The 20,428-nt window shown below is 37.1% G+C and overlaps 1 protein-coding gene across 3 annotated transcripts in view; it reads left to right on the top strand.

Annotated features, from left to right (window-relative positions):
* Positions 1–498: 498 nt before the first annotated feature.
* The window catches only part of PLA2G10 (phospholipase A2 group X), a 36,342-nt gene continuing 16,412 nt past the window's right edge, over positions 499–20,428 (top strand). Inside the window, exons 1-2 of one of the 3 annotated variants that reach the window (XM_085303021.1) lie at positions 499–619; positions 4,905–5,047. In XM_085303021.1, the coding sequence (XP_085159147.1) occupies positions 4,990–5,047 (58 nt within the window). In that variant the 5' untranslated portion in view covers positions 499–619; positions 4,905–4,989. Of the gene's footprint in view, positions 893–4,904; positions 5,048–20,428 lie in introns of all 3 variants that reach the window. The other 2 variants (XM_085303012.1, XM_085303005.1) reach the window with 2 other exon arrangements.

Raw genomic sequence — 20,428 nt, 5'->3', positions numbered from 1 at the left:
CGCGGGCACAGGGCGGCACCGCCCCACCGCGCAGCCCGACACCATTGGCCGGAGCGGCAGGAGGCCAAGCTTTGCCATTGGCTGGTCACCTATGTTTTTGGAAAGTGGCATTTCTGATTGGCTGCGGCTGCTTAAGTCTTTGCTGATGATTGGCTGGCCCCTGCCAGCCTGCCTCCCTCTCTTTTCTATTGGCTAGCGGGCCCACACCCAGGCCCCGCTATCGCCCGCGACGAGCCCGTGCGGTTGATGCTTGAACCTCCGGTTGGTTCCCCGCATCCCCCTTCAGAAGCGGGACTGACGTAGGGAGCCACACGGGAGCTCTCGCTCCCAGGGACGCCCCCCTCCCCCCGCGCCGGCGCAGCAGCCGCTGGGCCGTGAACGCTCCGCTCTGCGCATGCGCCGGCGCGCGTGCGCCGTGCGAGGGGGCGGGGCGGGGCACGCGGGGGGGGGCGAAAAAGTGACGCACGGAATGACGTGGATCGTGAGCCGCGAATGGGGCTGTGCCGCGGTGAGAGGGTGCCGCGCGCCGACCCTCGCGGCGCCAGGCCGCGCACCGCTGGACCTGCGGAGGCGGCCGTTAGGGCGGGCTGCCCGCGGCTCGGCGGGGCTTCCGCCGGCGGTGAGCGCTCTGAGGGCGGTTCGGGTGCAACGCAGAGCGCRGAGCTAAGCCTGGACGTGCCGCCGGGTAAAATTGAATTACTAAAAATGGCCGTAAAGTGCTGTACTTACTGCACTTGGAAAGCAAAGCAAATTCCGTGCTAGAATTAAGATGCCGGACAAACTATTCAGGGTTTGTAATCCCGAGCACCTTCCAAAAGAGGTCCAGGGGCACAGCGTGCCTACCTTGGCGCAGCGAGAGCGGGAGCTGCGGAGCAGTTACTTCAGTTACAGGGTATGCAGAACACCTTGGGAAAGCGGGAAGAGAAGTAATAGGCACATTTGAACAAATAAGAGTTTAAAGCATTTTGATTTTACGTAAATTAAACTGGAAGAGGGTAGCAATTTTCTTCCTTTAGTTGTTTAATTATAGGATATAATAACTACTCGTAGGAGAAGAAGACTAGTTATACGTTGACTATCTTGTACTAACTTGTCATGAGTGAMTAGATGAGAATTGATCCTGTTGCATAATCTGGTCGTCTTTCATTTTAAAATACCACTTGTGGAGGCATACATGAACTTCTCAGGTTATTTTTTGACGATTTCAGTTGCTGACTGAGAGCAACTGACTGAGGTGAAAAATAGAACTTCTTTATTTCTGCCTCTGAGAAAGCTCAAAATATTCYAAAAAAGAATTTGAAACTTATTTCCATATCGAGAAGGAAATACTCCTTTACACTGCTAAAATATGACCAAAGACAGCTAGAAAATCTTGTAGTTGCTTAGAGAACTAACCTTCTGTCACTAAAAACCTATTTCAAGTTGTCAGAAGAGGCATTTCATCACTGTTTGTACTGATGATTTTGAACAAACAAACTAGACAAATTATTTGACAAATAGAGAAACTTCACATGGTAGATGTAAGTAGAAGTTACAGAGCTTTTCYATGCTTCCTAGAACAATACATATTCTGTGGTCAACTTCACCACTGTTGTAGAGTTAGTAAGAAGCATATATTTTAGTTGCTTTTGTAAGCCTGAAAGAGAACTTAATTAAAGATAAATTAAAGGAATTCTATCTCCCAAGTTTCAAGCTGAAAAGTAAAGTAAATAGAAGATTATAGTGAAGTCATAACATACATTATTAAATTCAACATTTTTCTCTCTGAAATAATTATTAAAACATGAAAATTTTGTAACTTTTTGTTTGTCTTTACTATCATATAGTGAACGTTTTATTTTAGAACATCATTTATTTAGGAAAATCTGTCCTTTAAATGTTAAATTCCTATAAAATCTTGAAAGATACAATCTGAAGAACAGGCAGTGTTATCTGTATCCCTTTATTTGCAGGAAGCCAGTGTAGACAATTCATTTTTTTATTATTTTCTGTGAAATCCAAACCAGGTATTGCAAAAACAAAATAAACGGGGGGGAGAGGCTTATGAATGGGAATTTCCCATGTTTAGATATTTGATAGTAGAAATGGTGAGGCAGCTTCTCCATCACTAACGCTTTTCCCACAACTCTGTTTTCCCCTCTCTTTTGCAAAGGCTAGAATTTGTGGGGGTATATGGTGAAATAGAATAGAGAATTGATCTGTCAGGAGAATGGTTATGTTTCAAATGAAACATTCTGTGATCCAGTTCAGCTTGCAGCCATGCAAACAGCCGCACTGGCAACAGCAAAATGCACCTTGAACAATGCCCTGAATTGTCACTGCTCAAATGGTTAGAAAAGAATATGCAAGAGAGAGTTGTACAGCTCTGTAAGTGCAGTATTAAGTATCAAGATGTATCACTAGAAACAAACTAATGAATATCACTTTATTTTACTAGGTGCATTCCAAAGGACTGAAATTTGGTATTTATAATAACGTGGGTAATTACACTTGCCATGGCTATCGTGGAATATCGCTGGACTTTATTGATACTGATGTCAAATCATTTTCAGAATGGGAGACTGATATGACAAAGCTTGATGGCTGCTAGTCCAACACATTGGTTAAAGCATAGGTTTGTTGATTAAGGCTGATCTAAGAGAAAAGGAAAGACTGGCATGAAAGAGTTTTTCCTAGTTAAGCAATTTAAATTTAGATTATTCTCTTTAAACATCAAAACCCTGTGAAACCTTTGCTGCTGTTAAGTAGTAGCTATGTTTTTCATCCCAATGCTTTTTATCATTCTGTCATGTTTGTTCATATATTTATTAGCTTCAGGTGAATCTAGATACTGAGTTGTGATCTTGTAATGATTTTTTTTCATGACTGAAATTTCTTAAGTCTTACATTCTGTAAACATCCAAACTTCCCCTTGAAATTCAGTCAGTGAAATAGGCTGTTGTTGTTCTGGCACTGGCTTCTAGAATCTTTCAAGCTTTCTACTTTGTGTCTGTCTTCAGATTCAGCAAATTTAGTGCTTGAAAAACACGTAACTATACATTTTTTTAGAAAAGTTATATTCCATTCATTTCATTGCTTTACTACAAGTAGATGTTACTTGATGTTAATCTAGAGTTGATTTGTAATACTATAATAGCTTAAAATTTGTATCTCAGTAGTTAAAAACTACTTATACATTCCTGTGCTTGGTTTAGTAAAATGGTATTCTGAGCTTAAGGGAGAGCTAGGACCTGTAAAGCATTTATGCAGATACCTTGTTCAAAAACATAGTCAGATTTTTATTTTATTATTTTTTTTAAATATACAGTAGGATTAGTAACTTTTTCCACTACAAGTTTATAAAACAGAATATACTCAGGTACTTTTCTTGAGTTCTAAAAATATTTCTGGAAGGCAAATGAAACAGTCATTTCTATAATTCAAAGGGTAGAAAGCAAATTACTGTGGAATGTATATTTGTTATGTGCTCATTGCTGAGAAGCTGTGAATGATGGTTTTAGATGCACGGAAGACAAATCATTTTTTTCGGTTAGTAAGTCGTGCATTCCTTTATCTGAAGCATCTCAAGTCCTTATCATGCAACACTTCCTGATATTAGGATTAAAGTTGACAGAAACCTCTGACAGGAATAAAATTTTCTTGGATAGAGATAATTCCAGGAATGTGTTCACTTCAAAACTATTTTGTTTTCTGCTGTTTTGAAAGACTTCCTGATTCTTCTCCCAAATGCAGATTTCCATCAAGCATACATATGTACAATGACATTAAGGCCTTCCTTAAAGAGTGATTTCTAACTATGTGGTTATTCTAATTCCACATGTATTTGGAAGGAAAAAAAGTGTTCTCCCTGAATAACATGAAAACAGGAAATTTCAGAAAAGATTTTTTTTTAACGTATGCAAAACCCATCAATTTTGGACAGATACAAATATACATTATAGCTACTACAAAAGGAAATCTTCACTGTCAAAGAATGTAAATATAAGTGCCATAAATAAATCACTAAGGTACAGCCTTATATAAAACAACAGTAAAAAATACAGGACTCATTCAGTGAAAGTGTGCTCTGGATTATTGGCCTGAATTAACCAGATTGAAATAGTTAAGCCATATTAAATCTTTGTAAGACTACAAACCTGCAGAATTAAACCGAACTAAATTAGATTATGATCAGTTGCCTTCCAAAGGCAAGTGGCTTAAACCAAATTAATGCCTTTTATTTTAAATAATCGTATGTAGATTTAACACAGTTTAACATAATCCATTGTGGTTGGTTATTTTTTTGCTGTGTTATTCTGCGGTGTCTGCACACTATTATTGTTCTATTTGCTGCTACTATTTAATATCCCTCTTTTGCTTTAAATACCCAGAGGTGAGCATTGCTCTTGAACAAAAATGGAGTATCTACTGCATATATTCGTGCAGTCGGCTAGCTACAAGATCAGTCTAGATTCTTCTTCTGAAAGCCATTGGAGAATAGAATATCCTATACTAAAGAACATTTGACTCATTTCTGTTGGAAGTAAAAAGGTTTTTTTTGTGGACTTAATCTGCTTGTTCTTTTTTAAATGTCTATATATCATCATTTAGTTACCCTGAGACTTGAACCAAACAGTATAATAGTATTTTCCTACAGAAATAGCATGTTGAAAAAGTGTTTTTCTCACTTAGCCCTCAAACAACCAGTGATTTCTTTTGTTGTTAAGCAATTGATGGAGGTGGAAGTACAGAGAATTTGGAGAAAAKAAAAGGAATAGGGAAAGAAAGGGAACCTTTTAAGTTGTTCAGAATAGTAGACACATGCTGTGAGAGAGGCTGATAAATTCTCTTACAGTTACACTTTCTGGAATGAGATTATTTCACTGACCTAATCTGTGACATACTTGTATACCTTTCGATTTTAGATAAATTACAACTTATTGAGTGAAATATGTAACCTGTGAAGAAAGTTTGGTGATATTCAAGATAGTTTATCAGTTATTGAATGGCATGGAAATAACCAGGATATACTGCAGCTGGCCCAGGAAGGTGAAAATATCCAGATATGGTAAGCACATTTTTTAAATGAAGATACTAACTGCAGCAAAACCATGCACGGATAACATGCTAGTTGAGTTACATGTTCACAAAGACAGCTATTAGTGAACCAGGCAAATGTGAGTCCACTACTACAAAGACTACGAATCAGAACTCTTGGAATTAATGCTGTTTCTTCACTGATGCACTGCATAACTTTTAGCTTTTGTTTATATGCTTCAAAGTATTAAGGTATTATAATCAGAGATATTTGTATGCCTCATGAATTCATAATAATATTGATATGAGCATTCATGTATAGCTAACAAGGCAAGTTCAGCAATTAAGATTTTAACTTTTATGGTATGAACCTGATGTTAATTATAAACACCTTTAATTTCCTGAGGAAAATACTAGCATTTTTTTTTTAACTAATTTAATATTCCTTGCTTTTTAGAACATTGTTTGAAAATGTTTAAGCCAGCAAAGCAATTAAGGGTTTCTGTCTTGGAATTAGTATAAAAATATGTAAGTCATACCTTTTACATAAAACATATTAAACATATTATATTAGCATACAATATGAAGTATCTTGTTTTTGTTTCAATCCTAATCTGCAGTAAAAATTAAAATCTAGTAAACAGTCATTCTGTAAGGCCCTGCAGCAACTTCTAGACTATTTTATTAAATCAAAGCTAAATATTGGCCCTATTCAGTAGCAGAGTCAGGATTCAGTAGACCAGCAGAGGGCACAAGTCACACTCCTGTGCTTTCTGTGGTGGTGGCCATGCCTACTGTTGGTAGGAGTTGAATTCTAGGGAGTACCTATAGGCTTAGTTCAGCTGATCTAAATCCACCTAAAAGTAGAAGGGTAAGAATTCTTTTAAGTTGCAGGGTTTGAAATTGGAGGTGACTTCTTGAATTAACAAAGAAGGAAGTTCAAGCTATTTCATTGCAGTATTACAGCAAACTGAAAACCAATGTATTGAGTGGGGCTAGTTTAAATTTGTTAATGCCAGTCAACATTGTAAGCAATAACTTTAGGCCTCCAAATAGACTATGAGGAAAATAATGAGGAAAATATGTAGCAGTATGAGAAAGGTGTGGGTAACTGGTCTAATGAGGATATGAACAGAAAAGATGACAATTTTCCAAACCCCCAAATGGGCAACCTGTTAGAAGCCTTCTGTTAGGGAGAGGAGGAGAGGTCAAGGCATGTCCCTGCTGTTACCTTCTCTTAAGTATAGTAAGGGTTATAATAGATAAGTGTTTTCCATAAGTAGATGGGAGTTAGATATAGTTTTCTTGTTATCTAGTTCTGTTTTCTTTTCCCAGCTAGCTTAATTCCCTAGTATATCTGAGGCTTAATCAGGTCTCTCTTAATATGTTTGGAAACAATCAAATTGCACACCTCATTCTGGCAGAGGGAGGAGAAAGAAAAAGAGGCATTTGTTAGGCTGCCAGTGGTATTACAGTTTATAATCTCCTGCTGTTGTTGCACATTTAAACAGAAAGGTGCCCAGCTGGAACCAAATGAAGCCATATCTGAAAGGGCCCTTGAGATGAGTGAAGAACTACCCCAAACCCACTCTTTAAGTGGGGTATCCTGAAAACACAGTAGTTAATTTTTTTAAAATTCATTACAGTMAAAGGTCCCTAGCTAAGATTACCTTGCTAAATGTTAGTTGTTCATGATATAGGATGCCAATAAAATTTGTTTCAGGACTAGAAAATTCAAGACAGGTTTGCAAAGCCAAAGAAAGAGCTATGTAATGCAATTTAAAARTAAACAGGAAGACATAGGGCATTTTGTATTAATTCATACATTTAGTCTGGATAAATGGGTTTAATGTCCATTACAGTTTGGAGCACATCAGAAACACACCTTCCTGTCTGATTTTTACCCCAAAGGAATCCAGATCACATGCCCTGAGATGACTCTGTAAAGTGAAACAAAGCACAGTAAATGCTTGGACAATCAATTTAGCTCACTTCTGAGCCAAACTAAAATGCTAACCCTTATACACAGTTTGCCAATTAGATTGGTGTTGAAGAAAATTTTATGTGGGACCATTGTATAAAAAAGTAGGGACCAAATCAGATCTTCTCTTTTTGCAGTCAGGTATCCTAATCACAAAGACAGAGTCTATTCTGCTGGCACTTTTCTTCCCTCCTGTCACTAAATAAGAATGATTAATTCTTTTCACAACTTCAGTAGAAAGGATAGAGGCAACACCTGCTTATAAACCTCTTTAGGCTGGTGATTAGATTATCCTTTTGGATAAACTAAGGAGGTTAAATTTCTTCAAAGGCTCTGAACCACCTCTCTAATATCCTGAAAGCTATAATAGCTAAATAACTATAGCTTTAAAAATACATATCTAATTTCTCACTTTGAAAGGAAAAAAAAGGGAAAAAGGAGTAATACCTGCTTTGCTTTTGGAGATAATAATGAAAATTCAAAGACTAGAATTAAGAAATCGGAACCTTGTCTGCTTCCCCATAGACTTAAGTCAAATGTCTAAATGTTACACTTCTCCACAGCTTAGTCCTGCACTTTGCCCTGCTAAATCATATCCACTTGGCTAAAATAAAAAGTCCCCACCCAATCATTATATTGGCTTTTACGAATCCCTCACTCTGCATATACGACGTGGGAAGCTAAGGCACTTAAAGAACCAGCTGTGATAATGCCCAATTATAAACCAATRCCTTAAATCCTGCAAACAGTATAAGCAGTTACTCATCATCGAATCATAACTTATCTGTATTCTAAAAGGTCAAGCAGTCATCCAGAACTCARGCTTAGTAAACTAGTAAAAATGACTCTTGTCAAGCTGACAAGAGTTCAAAAACAGATTTAAGGAATTCTTCAGTTTTGACATTGAGACATCCCAAGGTTCAGGAGTTTCAAGTTCTTAACAGCAGTGTTCACTTTTTGCTTTATTTTCCTCCACTTTATTTTAGAGAACATGCTAAAAAACCAAAATCATTGTAATAATCAGTCTGCTGCAAACACAGTGGAACAAAAGCAGCATTGAAAAAACTAGCAATCCTATGCATACACTAAAAAATCCTAACTGAATGCAAATAAAGCTTTACGTAAAGAGTGGCCAGACTTTGACTTTCAGATAGAATGCTTTTTGACAGAAAAACAAAGGAGAATGAACTTTTAGCTGGTAAATTTGATATAGSTTATTTCTGCTTGTTCCTGGTTTCACCTTACTGAGCGTATTTCCTCTTTCCTCTAACCATTGCTACTGAAACACAGGGATCAAAATACAGCTTTTTCAGAAGGCAGAGAAGAAAGAAGTTGTTTTCGGCTTCCCTCTGCTACACAGACACTTCCCAGATAAAATTTACTTCTGTCACTCACCCTTTATTCATTCCTGGCAATTTTCATCCCAATTCTTGACCTTTCTTGAGCAGCAAAATGTTTTAAAATACAAAAAGGATTAAAAGATACAGTATTTTTTTAAAACTACACAAAATTATGATAATTGCTCATTATTAAAAATCAGAAATGGATCCAGGAAAATTTTGACATGTGTAAATCAAATCTGTCATCAACATTTATTTCAAAAAGAGATCTAGCCCTCACCTGAAACTTTAAAAATGTGTCAAAACTAGATAATAGAAACTTGTGCTACATTTTTCTTTCACTCTCTTTTCCAAGTAGAAAGTACAGATTATTTGCTTCAAATTAGAAAAAATAAAACATATAATTGAAATTCTATCAAAGGAGAGTATTAAAAAACAGTATTTAAACTGTTGTTTGTCAAACTACAAGGATTAACATTTTAACAAAAACGTGAGAATGAATACTGCCATAGATACCCCAAGGAAGTACTTTCTAAAAGAATCTTCTGTTGCATCTGTCAGTCCACCATCTTTGTATTCAAGCCATTAAGACTACAAAATGCTAAAGACAGGAATTTAATTGATTTACTACTAAAGTTGAAATACAAAGAATGTGAATATCTGCAGTTAATGATTCCATATGGAATTATTCWGAAGAAATTACTATCTGGAAGAATATGGTTAGCTCATTTTCTTCTCATCTGAAAAGGTCTGCAGCCCCCAACACAATTTACTGCTCAAGAATTTGGAAAAACAAGTGTAAACTATAGTGCTACTGCTGCGTAACTTAGTAGCGCTGACTTAACTTCTATGATCTGTATTGTAAGCTTATAGAAATAATCTAAGTGTACTTAAACATGCATATATTTCAGAAGTGATTATAAGAGTACCACAAATATTAGCCAGCACAATACACTTGATTTCACGGAGTTCTCATTTTGAAGTGTGGAAGAGAATCCTGACGACTGGACAGTTCACAGTGGCAGTTACGAATAATTGCACTGATGGAGCACCAAAGCCTTTCGCAACAAACTTTGTCCATCTGGGTGTCATGTATTGCAATGCAGGACGTAGAATATAGGAAGTAATGGAGCAAATGTTTCCTGAAAACTTTGCAATTCTGTTAACATAGAAGTTGCTCCAACAGGCATAGTCCTGCTCTTTCTCATATGTTTATGTTAATCAACTTTTATTTCATGCTCTTTTTATCTATTTTATAAAGCCACGCTGGTGTCTAATCAATTGTACTTTCAAAAGTGGGGTATTTATATGCGTCAGGGCCCAAACAAAACAAACCTTAGATTTTTTTTTTCTTTTAGTGTACCACATTCAAACTAAAAAAATGTGGCACCCCACCCATCAGCTGCATACAAAAGATTTTAAATTGACAGGAGAGTTAGCATTCTTCCAGACCTCAACCAGGAGCATGTATAATTACGCTAAGTCATTGTCAGATGCTATTTTGAAAAAAAAACATTAGCATATGTGTGGTGGTGGTGGGGGATCTGTGTTTTAGGCATATCAGGCTTGATAACTCCTGTCTTTAAAAAATAGCGTTATTATTCGTGATAAAATAAGCAATAACGTACTTCAAAAGCGCAGAAAATAGAACAAAGAGCTGAGATCTTCCAAGTTTATATCTCTGCCTTGCCCTGACTTTGTATATGGCTTCAGCTGTCCTATCTCATTATTAAAATCTATGAAATCAGCTACCATCAGTTTTTAAAGTTACCTTGCTGTTGCTGTGATCAGTTGTTTACAGAAGAAAGCACGTTTTTATTTAAACTCTTGAATCACAGGTATTAGATAGTTTTATATGTTTTCCTTTCTGTTAGCTTCTRAAGACAATAGGGATATACTTATTTAACTGAGTACAGAATCTAACATACAGTATATATTATTTAGTCTTGAGAAAACATAAATAAAGTGTAAAGCTTCTCTGGCTGGCAGCTGAAATATTTTAGTATTGAATTTAACTGCCATTCCTTCCATTTCTCAAAAGCTCTCCTAAATTCTTTTAGTATTATCAAATATTTTAATGAATATAGCACCTTTTATTGCAGAAAGAAGGGCTAAACTGTGTTTATTAAGTTTGATTTCTACTATAAAAATGTGACCCACTTACTGGAGTATTTATATGAGTCAGTTTTAAATAAACCCTCTCTTAATCAGGCTATCCCTTCCCTACTCTTGGGCCTAATCTTGACTTGACTTTTTTCCAGCCAAAGGTCCCTTATCAGTAGTCTTTCTGCTAACAGAATGGGAAGTTGCTCATCTCCTAAAGTTGTCAGCTCTGAAGTTAATTATATGCTTTAAGCAGATAGAAATCATGCCTTGGTCAAAGAGAAGTTGTTTGGTCTGGTTCAAGAAATTTCAGGGTCTGTGGCACACAAGACAGATTAGATGATCTGACTGTAAGCCCTTTGAAATGACAAATGCCTTAAGAAGAAAAGGCAGAGGCCAGAGGCCAAAGCAAAGTGAATGATTTAATGGTATAAAATGCAAAATTCAAGCACCAAGAAAACAGAAGGAAGCAACCTACCAATAAGTAGTTATACTCCTTGTTTAGATGGTGACCCTTCTCTACAGGATTCTGCTGCTGGATGTTCTCACAGGGGTTGATAAGTCCAGTATTTCAAGTAAAATTAGGGCTGCTACTGCTACTCCTCCTCTTCCTTCAACTTGCAGTCATAATGATCATAAAAGGACCCACCTATCTCTAATTCCAGTCCTTCCAGTTGTGGGGTAATAAAATAATTACGCAGATTACAGAAAACTGAAGGGGGGCGTGCAGTATATTTGTTATGGTAAAAAAGTGTTTCTTTCTTTATATAAAAGTGATCATTTAGTGCCTATATTATTTTTTTTTTATCCAAAGGAAAATGCATTCCCTTCCCTTTGATCAGGGATGAAGATGCTACAGAGAATTAACTATTTTGCTTCACATTTTAAGTCTACTTCATTGCATGCACATGCAATAATGTTTGCACACATCCAYGAATAAACTATTTACTGCTCATAATATACTATTTTATTGGAAATGAAAAGAGTTTTCAACAGCAACTCATCACAAGATTATATATATGTGAGCATGCATTTGAAATGGTGATGTACAGTATTAATTTTTGGTTTTTTAGATAAATACTAAGTTAGTTTTTTCCTTTGGTGGTTACCAGAAAGAACAAATCCAAATGAAAATTTGCTATTATACAGAATAAATATGATTTGGAATTGCTTATGTAATTGAGTTTAGGTGTGCCTCCCCTTGACCCTCCATTCTAAATAAGACTTGGAWACAAGCAAAGATTATCTGTTCCTGGCAAATCCTTCCTAAGGATTACACAGGACATAAACTAATGAGGATTTATCTTTTCTTCTGAGAGAGAAAACAACTAGAGCAACATTAAAACATTAAAAATTACAAATATATAAGAAATTAAAAGGAAGTTAAATAAATTCTCATTGCAGTATTAAATCACCATTATGGTTAAGTAAGCAGATCTGGAGCATCACATGTAAAATTCAGAATACTCCATGTATGCAATAGTGAAGTAAAAACATCAAATATGTAGAAGCTGAGCATTTAAAAAGACAATCTGAATATTTGTTTGCATAAAATTTTATATGCAGCACCATAGTATCCCTTGTTTTGGCTGCCACGATCGTAAAAAGCTAGACAAAATAGCATCTAGCATTTAAAATAATTCTAATGAAAATACAGTAAAATAACCGAAACAATTAGTCTGTACTATGTTTTACATCACAAGAAAGGAAAATTTATATAGTATTTGCCATCTGAAAGAGTTTAAATAGCTATTTGTGAATACAGGTGTTTATTTGTGCAAACTAGTCAGTGAAACGCATAACATAAATTTGAAACTAGGAAGGAGGTTCCACAGGAATGAACTACTATGCTTGGTCATCTTTTTACTGCTGGGTCTTGAGATCACCTATGACTTGATGCTATACAGTTTTAGGGTTAAATGCTTTAAAGAATTTAAGTCAATTTAGCAAGGTTCTCACATACCAAATGAATGGAAAGCTATTTCTTTTAAAAAGCTCTGCTATAGTTGATACCTTGTTTTGCTGATTTTTGTCACCATCTCACTGTCCTGATGCCAATCAGTAAGGTACATTACACACAATATAGCAAACTCCCTTACTCTGTATAGTAAATGCCAGCAGATTGGCAGTTCTATCATAGGAAACAAATGGGGTAGTTCTGTGACATTTGTGTTAATTTTATAATGTCATCTCATACGTAGTTAAAACTTTTTCTCTTTTACACACAGGAACATAAGATTCTTTGTAAATGGTATTTTAGCGCATACAGCCCGTCTGTGTGCTTAAGATGGTGTGAACTTTATTATATTACAGATTAGTTTACACTGAAACCAGTAGACAAGGGTTTTTCTAGATTGTTTCCTATTAAATGCAGTATATATATATCCCTGAGCACTATATTTACAAGGTTTGAGTACTTCAAGTGCTGCCTCCAGGCTCAACTGTTTTCTCCAACAGTGAATCTACAACTGGAGTCCTCTGCCGGTAAATGTCCTGACTGTGTCTTTATCTTGCCCATAACTGATCACTTTCAGAGAAATTGGAGACTTACAGAACTGTAAACCCTTTCCTAAGAAAAAGCATTTGTAATCCAGTAATTGATACTGCAATGAAATATAAGCTTAACTCTTTATAATTACAGGGTATAAAAATTGTAAAATGTTTATATTATGTTGATATTCATTGCTTTCCAAACATACTTAAAAATAGGCCTGCATAGAAAACCGTGGCTCAGATTTGAGAACTTATTTGAACTCCTACCTTCCACTGAAATTAGAGTCCCAACTTCTCTGAAAAATCTGATTTCTCTGGAAGTCTGATTTTTCTGGAAATCAAACAGCAACTAGTGGCCAAAGCAAACATTTCATTGAATACTGACCTACGTGTTGTCCACTTCTACTCCATGGCTAATCTTCAGCAAATTACTCGTAATGTTACATCTGTTGGCTGATTGGAAAACATCTGATTTACTTCAGCTATAGCAAATCATGATTTTAGTGCTGAAGGTTCTCTGGTTACTGCTATCCACACTGAAAAGGCAAAGAGAAAAAATGAGAAAGACTCCAACAGTGAAGAAAGATCCAGAGTCTGCTTGACAAGTGACAGTTTCATACTTCAGTTCTTCAGCACTATCAGACTGAGAATGGAGAAGCAGTAGACATACGAGAGTTACACAAAATTCTGATTAGCATGTGTATTCCTGTCTCTTTCCTGTCAACGGAATGTACTCTACATGCCCATCTAAGAAAAAATTTATATATATAATAGAACTGGAAAAAGACTAAGGTAACGGACAAAAGTAATAGAATATTTTACATACAATAAGCTAAGACTCCTCAGTCTGGAGGAGGTAGGATTGAAGGAAGTAAGAAAAGTCTATAAAATCATGCTCTGCCTGAAGACAGTGAATAGGGACTGATCTGTCACTTTTTCTGTAGAACAACTAGGAGACATCAAATGAAGCTAGCAGGCACAAGGTTCAAGACAAAAACGACAGGTCTCTGCACTTAAGTTATACTTCAGCTGTAGAGCTGCTTGCTGTTAGATGTTGATGCTAAAAGTTTATGTGGATTCAAGGGGATAGTGAATAACTTAACAGAAAAGCTGWCATGAATTTCATTCCTAATGGCAACTATGAGGTTTGAAATTTCCCTTTTTGTACTAAGCTGTTTTTGATTAGAAATGGAATTTCAATACAGTGAGTTAAAGTAGTGGGAAAGTAGTTCCTTATGTAAAGAGTGCTACTTATGACAAAACTGTATAGATAGTAGACAAAGTCTCAAAACAAAAAAACAAACAAAAAAAAAAAAAACACTTCCAGTTCATTACGTACTATTTCCATAGTGCATTTGCATAGCTTTTTTTGCCCTGCCTGCAGGGCATAGTTTCTTAAAAACCTTTAGGCAAAGAAAAAAAATTATACTGGAGTCCCTTTCCTTGGCAAGGTGCATCTGCTTGTTTGAAGCTATCTGCCATCATTATATCACAAAAATTATAGAGTCATGTAGGTAGGAAGGGATTTCTGGAGGTTCCTAGTCCACCTTTCTGTTCAAAGCAAGTCCCATTAAAGCAGGTTGCTCGGGGCCATATCCAGTTGAGTTACAACTGTCTTTAAGGATGGAGCTCCCACAGCCTCCCTGGCCAACCTGTTTCATGATTTGGCCACCTTCTTTGTTAAAAATTCTCATACAATTTGGAATTTCCCATGCTCCAACTTGTGCCTGTAGCTTCTTGTTTTGCCACTGTGCATATCCAAGAAGAATCTGGCTCCATTTCCTCTATGCCCTCCTTTTAAGTAGTTGTAGACAACAATAAAATCTCCCCAACCCTTTCTTCTTTACAGCTGAGCAAACGCACCTCTCTCAGTCTCTCCTTGTATGTCATGTGCTACAGCCCCCGACCAGCTTGGTGGCCTCCACTAGACGTGCTCCAGCACGTTAACATCTTTCTTGTATAGTGAAGCCCCAAACTCACAAGTGTTAAAAGTTCCAAACATAGGGGAAGAATCACTTCCCTCTAACCTAGCTGACTACACTCTTGCTAGCGCAGCCCAGTATGCAGCTGGCTACATTTGCAGCAAGGGCACACTGCTGACTTGGTTCATCACAACCCCCAGATCCTTTTCTACAAAAATGTTCAATCAGTCCCCAGCCTTTCCTGCAGCATCGGGTTATTCCATCCCAGATGCAGGGCTTTACATTTGCCTTTATTGAACCTCTTGAAGTTCTTGGCAGCCCATTTTTCCAGTTTGACCAGGTCCCTCTGAGTAGCAGCCCTGCCCTACCGTGCATCAACCACTCCCCCCAATTTGGTATCACTTGCAAACTTGCTGAGAACTCACTCCATCCCGTCATCCTGGTCATTAAATCAGACATTTCAAGAATTGAATTTGATATAGCCTATATAAAAGAAAGCAAGCCAAGCATCTTTCATGTGCCAAAGTGTTCAAATCTTGTTTAATAAAAATGGAAAAGTTGCATTGCTATATCTCTTCTCATCTAGGTATAAAATCAAAAGTAAACCCAGGTTCCACCAGAATCAGGCCCCAAATCTTTTTCTGAGTGCAGATGATAAAATGTAGAACTTGACTGACAGTGTATAAGAAAATTTCTGGAAGATATAGATGGCTATCAAAAGCTAAACACTAAAAAGGTCAGAAATCATTTATAGAATCCTTCCCCAGAACTAGCCAGCCTGTGGCTTTGCTCAAAGACAGATTATATATTTCCRTATCATAAAAATAGATAATTGCATCAGTATGTGTATCTAGATGGTTCCCCAAGAACATACTTAGGCAGCAACAATCTGTGATTTGCTTGGGTGATTGAATGCACAGGATGGATTTTGTGCTAGTAGCCTTTATATGTAAGGAGCAGAGGGCAAGATCTGGAATAGAACAAAACAAAATCAAAGGATGATGAAAAAACATTGGAGTAAATTAGTTCCTCTGTGTACATTAGGACTGTAAACCAGTTTCAAAAAACATTTATGTAATAACAACCTTTACAGCACACAGCTATGTGTTATAGGCAGCTACATACTAGCACAGCATTTTTGCAGAATGGTCAGAGTAACTTGGCTACCAAGAGCATATCAAGAACAATGCTGCAAATGTGGTTCCCCAAAATTCTCTAAAAACATACCCAACTCACAGGCTTATTTTTACAAAGACACTCCAGTTTACACTATAGGCTGGTGTATTTTTTAAATCAAAGTTGGATTTCCTATATTTGAAAGAGATTTGTAAAATAATACCAAGTAATATATTGAAAAATAACATAAATGATGTTAGCAGAATGTTTCCTGATCTGCCACATGAGCTTATGTCTGCAACCTATGCTTTATAACTCTTGTAGTTCCTGAGACAACATCCTTACCAACATGAGCTGAAGAAAACACTGGTAAACAGGAAGCTTTGGTTGTAAAAAGGAAATAAGAGAGGATGGAAATACATGAAAGACAGGAAACCCAGCCAGACTTCTAAAAATGGGAACAAACATTGCACTAGGGACCCTGAATGTTTCCAAACAAATACTGGTATAAAGCAAGATTGTGCTTTCTTGTGAAGATGATGATGATGATAAAGAAGTTGATTATATACTACTTGGACATTCAGCATCTGAAGGAACATACTCATGTAAGGAGATACATTCCAGGATGAACCTCTCCCCCAATTCAATATTCAAGAAAGTGTGGGGTTACTCAGGGACAGTTGCCAGGTATGGCAGTGAACTAAATACAGTTTAAGGTCAATTGACCTGCTGCTGGGAGACAGCTCTTCTGTTCTAATTATCCTGATACCTTCATAGTGAGGCACATGTTTTCTTTCCCTATTTTTATCCAGGAGTCAATGCCACAGAACAACCCAGTCTGGGTATTAAGCTACTAACCTGGGAATCAGAAAACCGAGGTTCAGTTCCCCAGCTCTGCCATCATATAAAACCTAAAGCAAATCACCTTATCTGCACCGCCAACTCATAACAATGGGAAAAATAGGTCTTTCAGCATTCTTGATTAGTTATCTTAGGTCATTAATTCAGTGAGGCATGAATTACGTCTTACAAAGTGTGTGTCAAATGCTTAATATAGTTGGATCCTGATTTCATGGGACTTTGTTCAGATATCTACATATCCTAGTATTTCTACAATCAGTATAATAGAGATCATCATAATTGTAGTCAAATGCTCAATATACATACCTTTGGCCAAAGAAAGAAGTCACTGTTTTTTTTAATTTCTCAGAAAGAAAGAAAGAAAGGAGAGAACTGCTCTTACTGCAGCTTTGCAACTGTTGTTACACTCTTACTCAAGTCAGCACCTTCATCTGCTCACATGTAACCATGTAACCTGCACTTACATTAATCATATTTGAGACTATTCTAGTACTCTCCATCAGCATTTTAACATTTTGGATTAATGTACACTAACATTTTTGTGAGTGTGGACTAACACCAATTCTATAAATAAGAAATTGAATAATAGACACTTAGAGATGAAGCATATGCTACTAACTTAGCTTGTTAGCCCATAATATTTTTAKGTACTGTGCATGTTCTTAGTTTCACTGCGTCTTGATTAATCTAGTCCTCCAATTTAAAGAACAACTTATTTAAAACTACTATTGACTACATGCAACCTTGTTTGGAAAGCATGTTTGAAAAACAAAGGTTTCCGCCCATCACGCAGCTCCAGTTCACATGAGAATTCATCGGTAGCACAGAAAATGCCATTTGTCACATACAACCTGTAACAGTTACCAGATACTTCAGATGAAGACAAAGAGAAGTGACAGTAAGTAAATATGATATATCTGCACCCCCATAAAGTTTTATCTTTAAAGGGTATTTTACGTTTTATTTAAAATCATTTTATAATTGTAATCCATATTAACTTTCAGTCTCTTTTGATATCTTTTCTTAGCCATATACCATGGCAATTAAGTGGACGACCTAATTCCCACTTGAATTACTTCCTTCTATACAATTTATTTTTTTCCCCAGTTTCAGTAGAYGTTCCTTTAAACCCTTAAAAAAATTCATAGGAAAATGAATGAGAGCGGGGAAAAAAATGCTTATATACACACACAAGCTGTCACCACCTGATGGCCTCAAATTTTATGACATTACATAAAATCAGTTATAACCTCTTATTTGCTCTCCACAAAAACACACTGATATTTCTTAAAAGTAATTAGTTACATGCTCTGTAGAAAGCAGAAGCTATTAGAAACCTGATAGCACACCTCAGTTTTGATCTCTCTCCTGTTCTAGCAGAGAACTTTCCAAGGTCATAGACACCAACAGGACAGTTTTGATCTAATTCAAACTGTTTACATATAAACTATTCAGTAGATATTTAGATACAAAAGTGTACAATTTGTGCACACATCATCATCCTTAAATGTCAATGGTGTGAAACTCTGAGTTTGATAACATGCACATAAGAATTAGATAAAAGTTAACCAACTTAGACTAAAAAAAAAAAAAAACCGCTTTGAAATCAAACTCAAGCTAAGTGCACTAACATATTGCATCAATCTCCTAAAGAACAAACATGTCATATAATTCATGTTGCTCCTCTAGATACTGGTTTTATTGTCATATCCAATGGTATGCTGGATGGGATATTGTTCAACTGGAAGTTTCACTGAAATGGTGTTGAACACTATTAAAGCATTGTAATAGGTGTGACTTATAGACTTGAAGAGTCAGTAAACAAACACAATATAAGTGACAGTATGAAAATAGAGTAACTGTAATTAGCAATGTGACTCCATGAGTAATAGGAAGTAATAGGAAAATTACTCTGACCTAGTTGATGGCAGTAGCAAGAAAGTCTTTTAAAAAAAAATCGATCTCAAATGAATGTTTTCTATTACGATTAGTACATTACCAAGATTTTTTCATGATAACTGACAGCATCTGTGGTCATCATGGATGCTATTTTTCCAGTACACAAGTCTATTCTTGACTAATACGTGCAAATCTCCCGTGGGAAGCACAGTGGCAGCTATGGTCCACCATGTTCAAAACACCCAAAAGACTGGGAGAGAGATGCTGGCAGCATATCACAGCTCACTCTTACCACACATGCCTTCAGTGGGGAGTCATGGTTACACAGCAAGCCTGCAGCAAAATCACATAGCAGAATCTAGTACTGTTGGCTTTCCTACCTTTCTAGGACACAAGCTCTTGAGCTAGAAACCCTGCATCCTTCTGGCTTGTCAGGTTCATACCACAATCAATTCTGCTTGCTCATTCAAGCATAGTGCATAGTTTTGACTGGGCTAACATGCCATTTCTAGTATTTTGTACATAGATGTATTTTGTACACATCATCAAGTGTACACCGATATATCACTGTCCTACCTTATGTTGGTGTGCTTCCACATTTATCCCATGCTACCCTAACTTCTGTGCTACCCTAACACAGCCATTTCATAGAACGTAAATTATGAGAGTGTACTAAACAAATCTGATCCATACGTGCATGCTTTTTGCCTTCTGGAATCAGACCACATMTGATTTCTCTTCTGATTAAAGAGAAACTATACAAAACAAAATCAGATTATCTTAATGTAAAAGTAGGACTGTCCTTCAGCATGCACAAATAAAAATATTCTATTTCTTTGATAAAGGTGTCAGACATTCACTACACAGATCCATTAGCTGCTCTCTAAAAGTATCTAACTATCATGAGCAAGAACAAGTTCCTTGTAAGTTCTGTAACAAACCTTTGTTTTTATATCTCCTTCCCTATCCTACCAGTGTAAGCCTCAATGGGATCCCRTGGAGATATAAAAATTACCAAAAAAAGAATCCCAATAGCCACTCACACAGAACATCAGGGGCCCTGTCAACTGAGCATCTGACAAGAGATGCACTGGTTTCAGTGCAGTAGTGAAAAAGCTGATGAAATACATGCAACCTACAAGCAAAGAAAAGTCAAGTAAAGTAAGTGGTATTGTCCATCAGCTGAGAGAGTCGGCGAAGCAATTTTTGTAGTACAGCATCCAGTAACACAAATACAATAATTAAAAATAATGCAAAAGTTGGAAAGGGAATAGAGAAAATTATGCAAAGAGTGCAAGATTTGCAAAGGAGACTGACAGTTTTGGTCAAGGGAAGGTTAAAATGTTATTTTGATTAAGTAAGTATACATGACCAGTTTAGCAGTAATTGTTTAATCTCCTAAGCAAAACAGCAATCAGGAGATGAAGCTTGGCAAGTTCAGACTGCAGATCCAGTGCAGGCATTCAGCACTGGTAACGAACCGCTGGATAACTTCTCTCGCAGTTCACTGCTACCTTAGCAGCTCAGATCTAGAGGGAATGATTTAGGAAGTGCCTGGGGCAGAGCCGGGGGCCGCTCCCGGACGGCGGGCGGCCGGGCCCGCGGCTCCCTGCGGGGGTCCCGGGCCGCGAGCCGCGCCGCGCCCGAGCGGCGGCTCCTCCCTTCTGGCCCGACGGCCGGCGGGACCCGCTGGGCAG

This window comes from Rhea americana, unplaced genomic scaffold, assembly GCF_003343005.1.
Source record: "Rhea americana isolate MKP2758 unplaced genomic scaffold, rheAme1 scaffold_10, whole genome shotgun sequence".
Taxonomy (NCBI): domain Eukaryota; kingdom Metazoa; phylum Chordata; class Aves; order Rheiformes; family Rheidae; genus Rhea; species Rhea americana.
The sequence above is the reverse complement of the archived record's forward strand: the minus strand, read 5'-3'. Positions and strand labels throughout refer to the sequence as shown.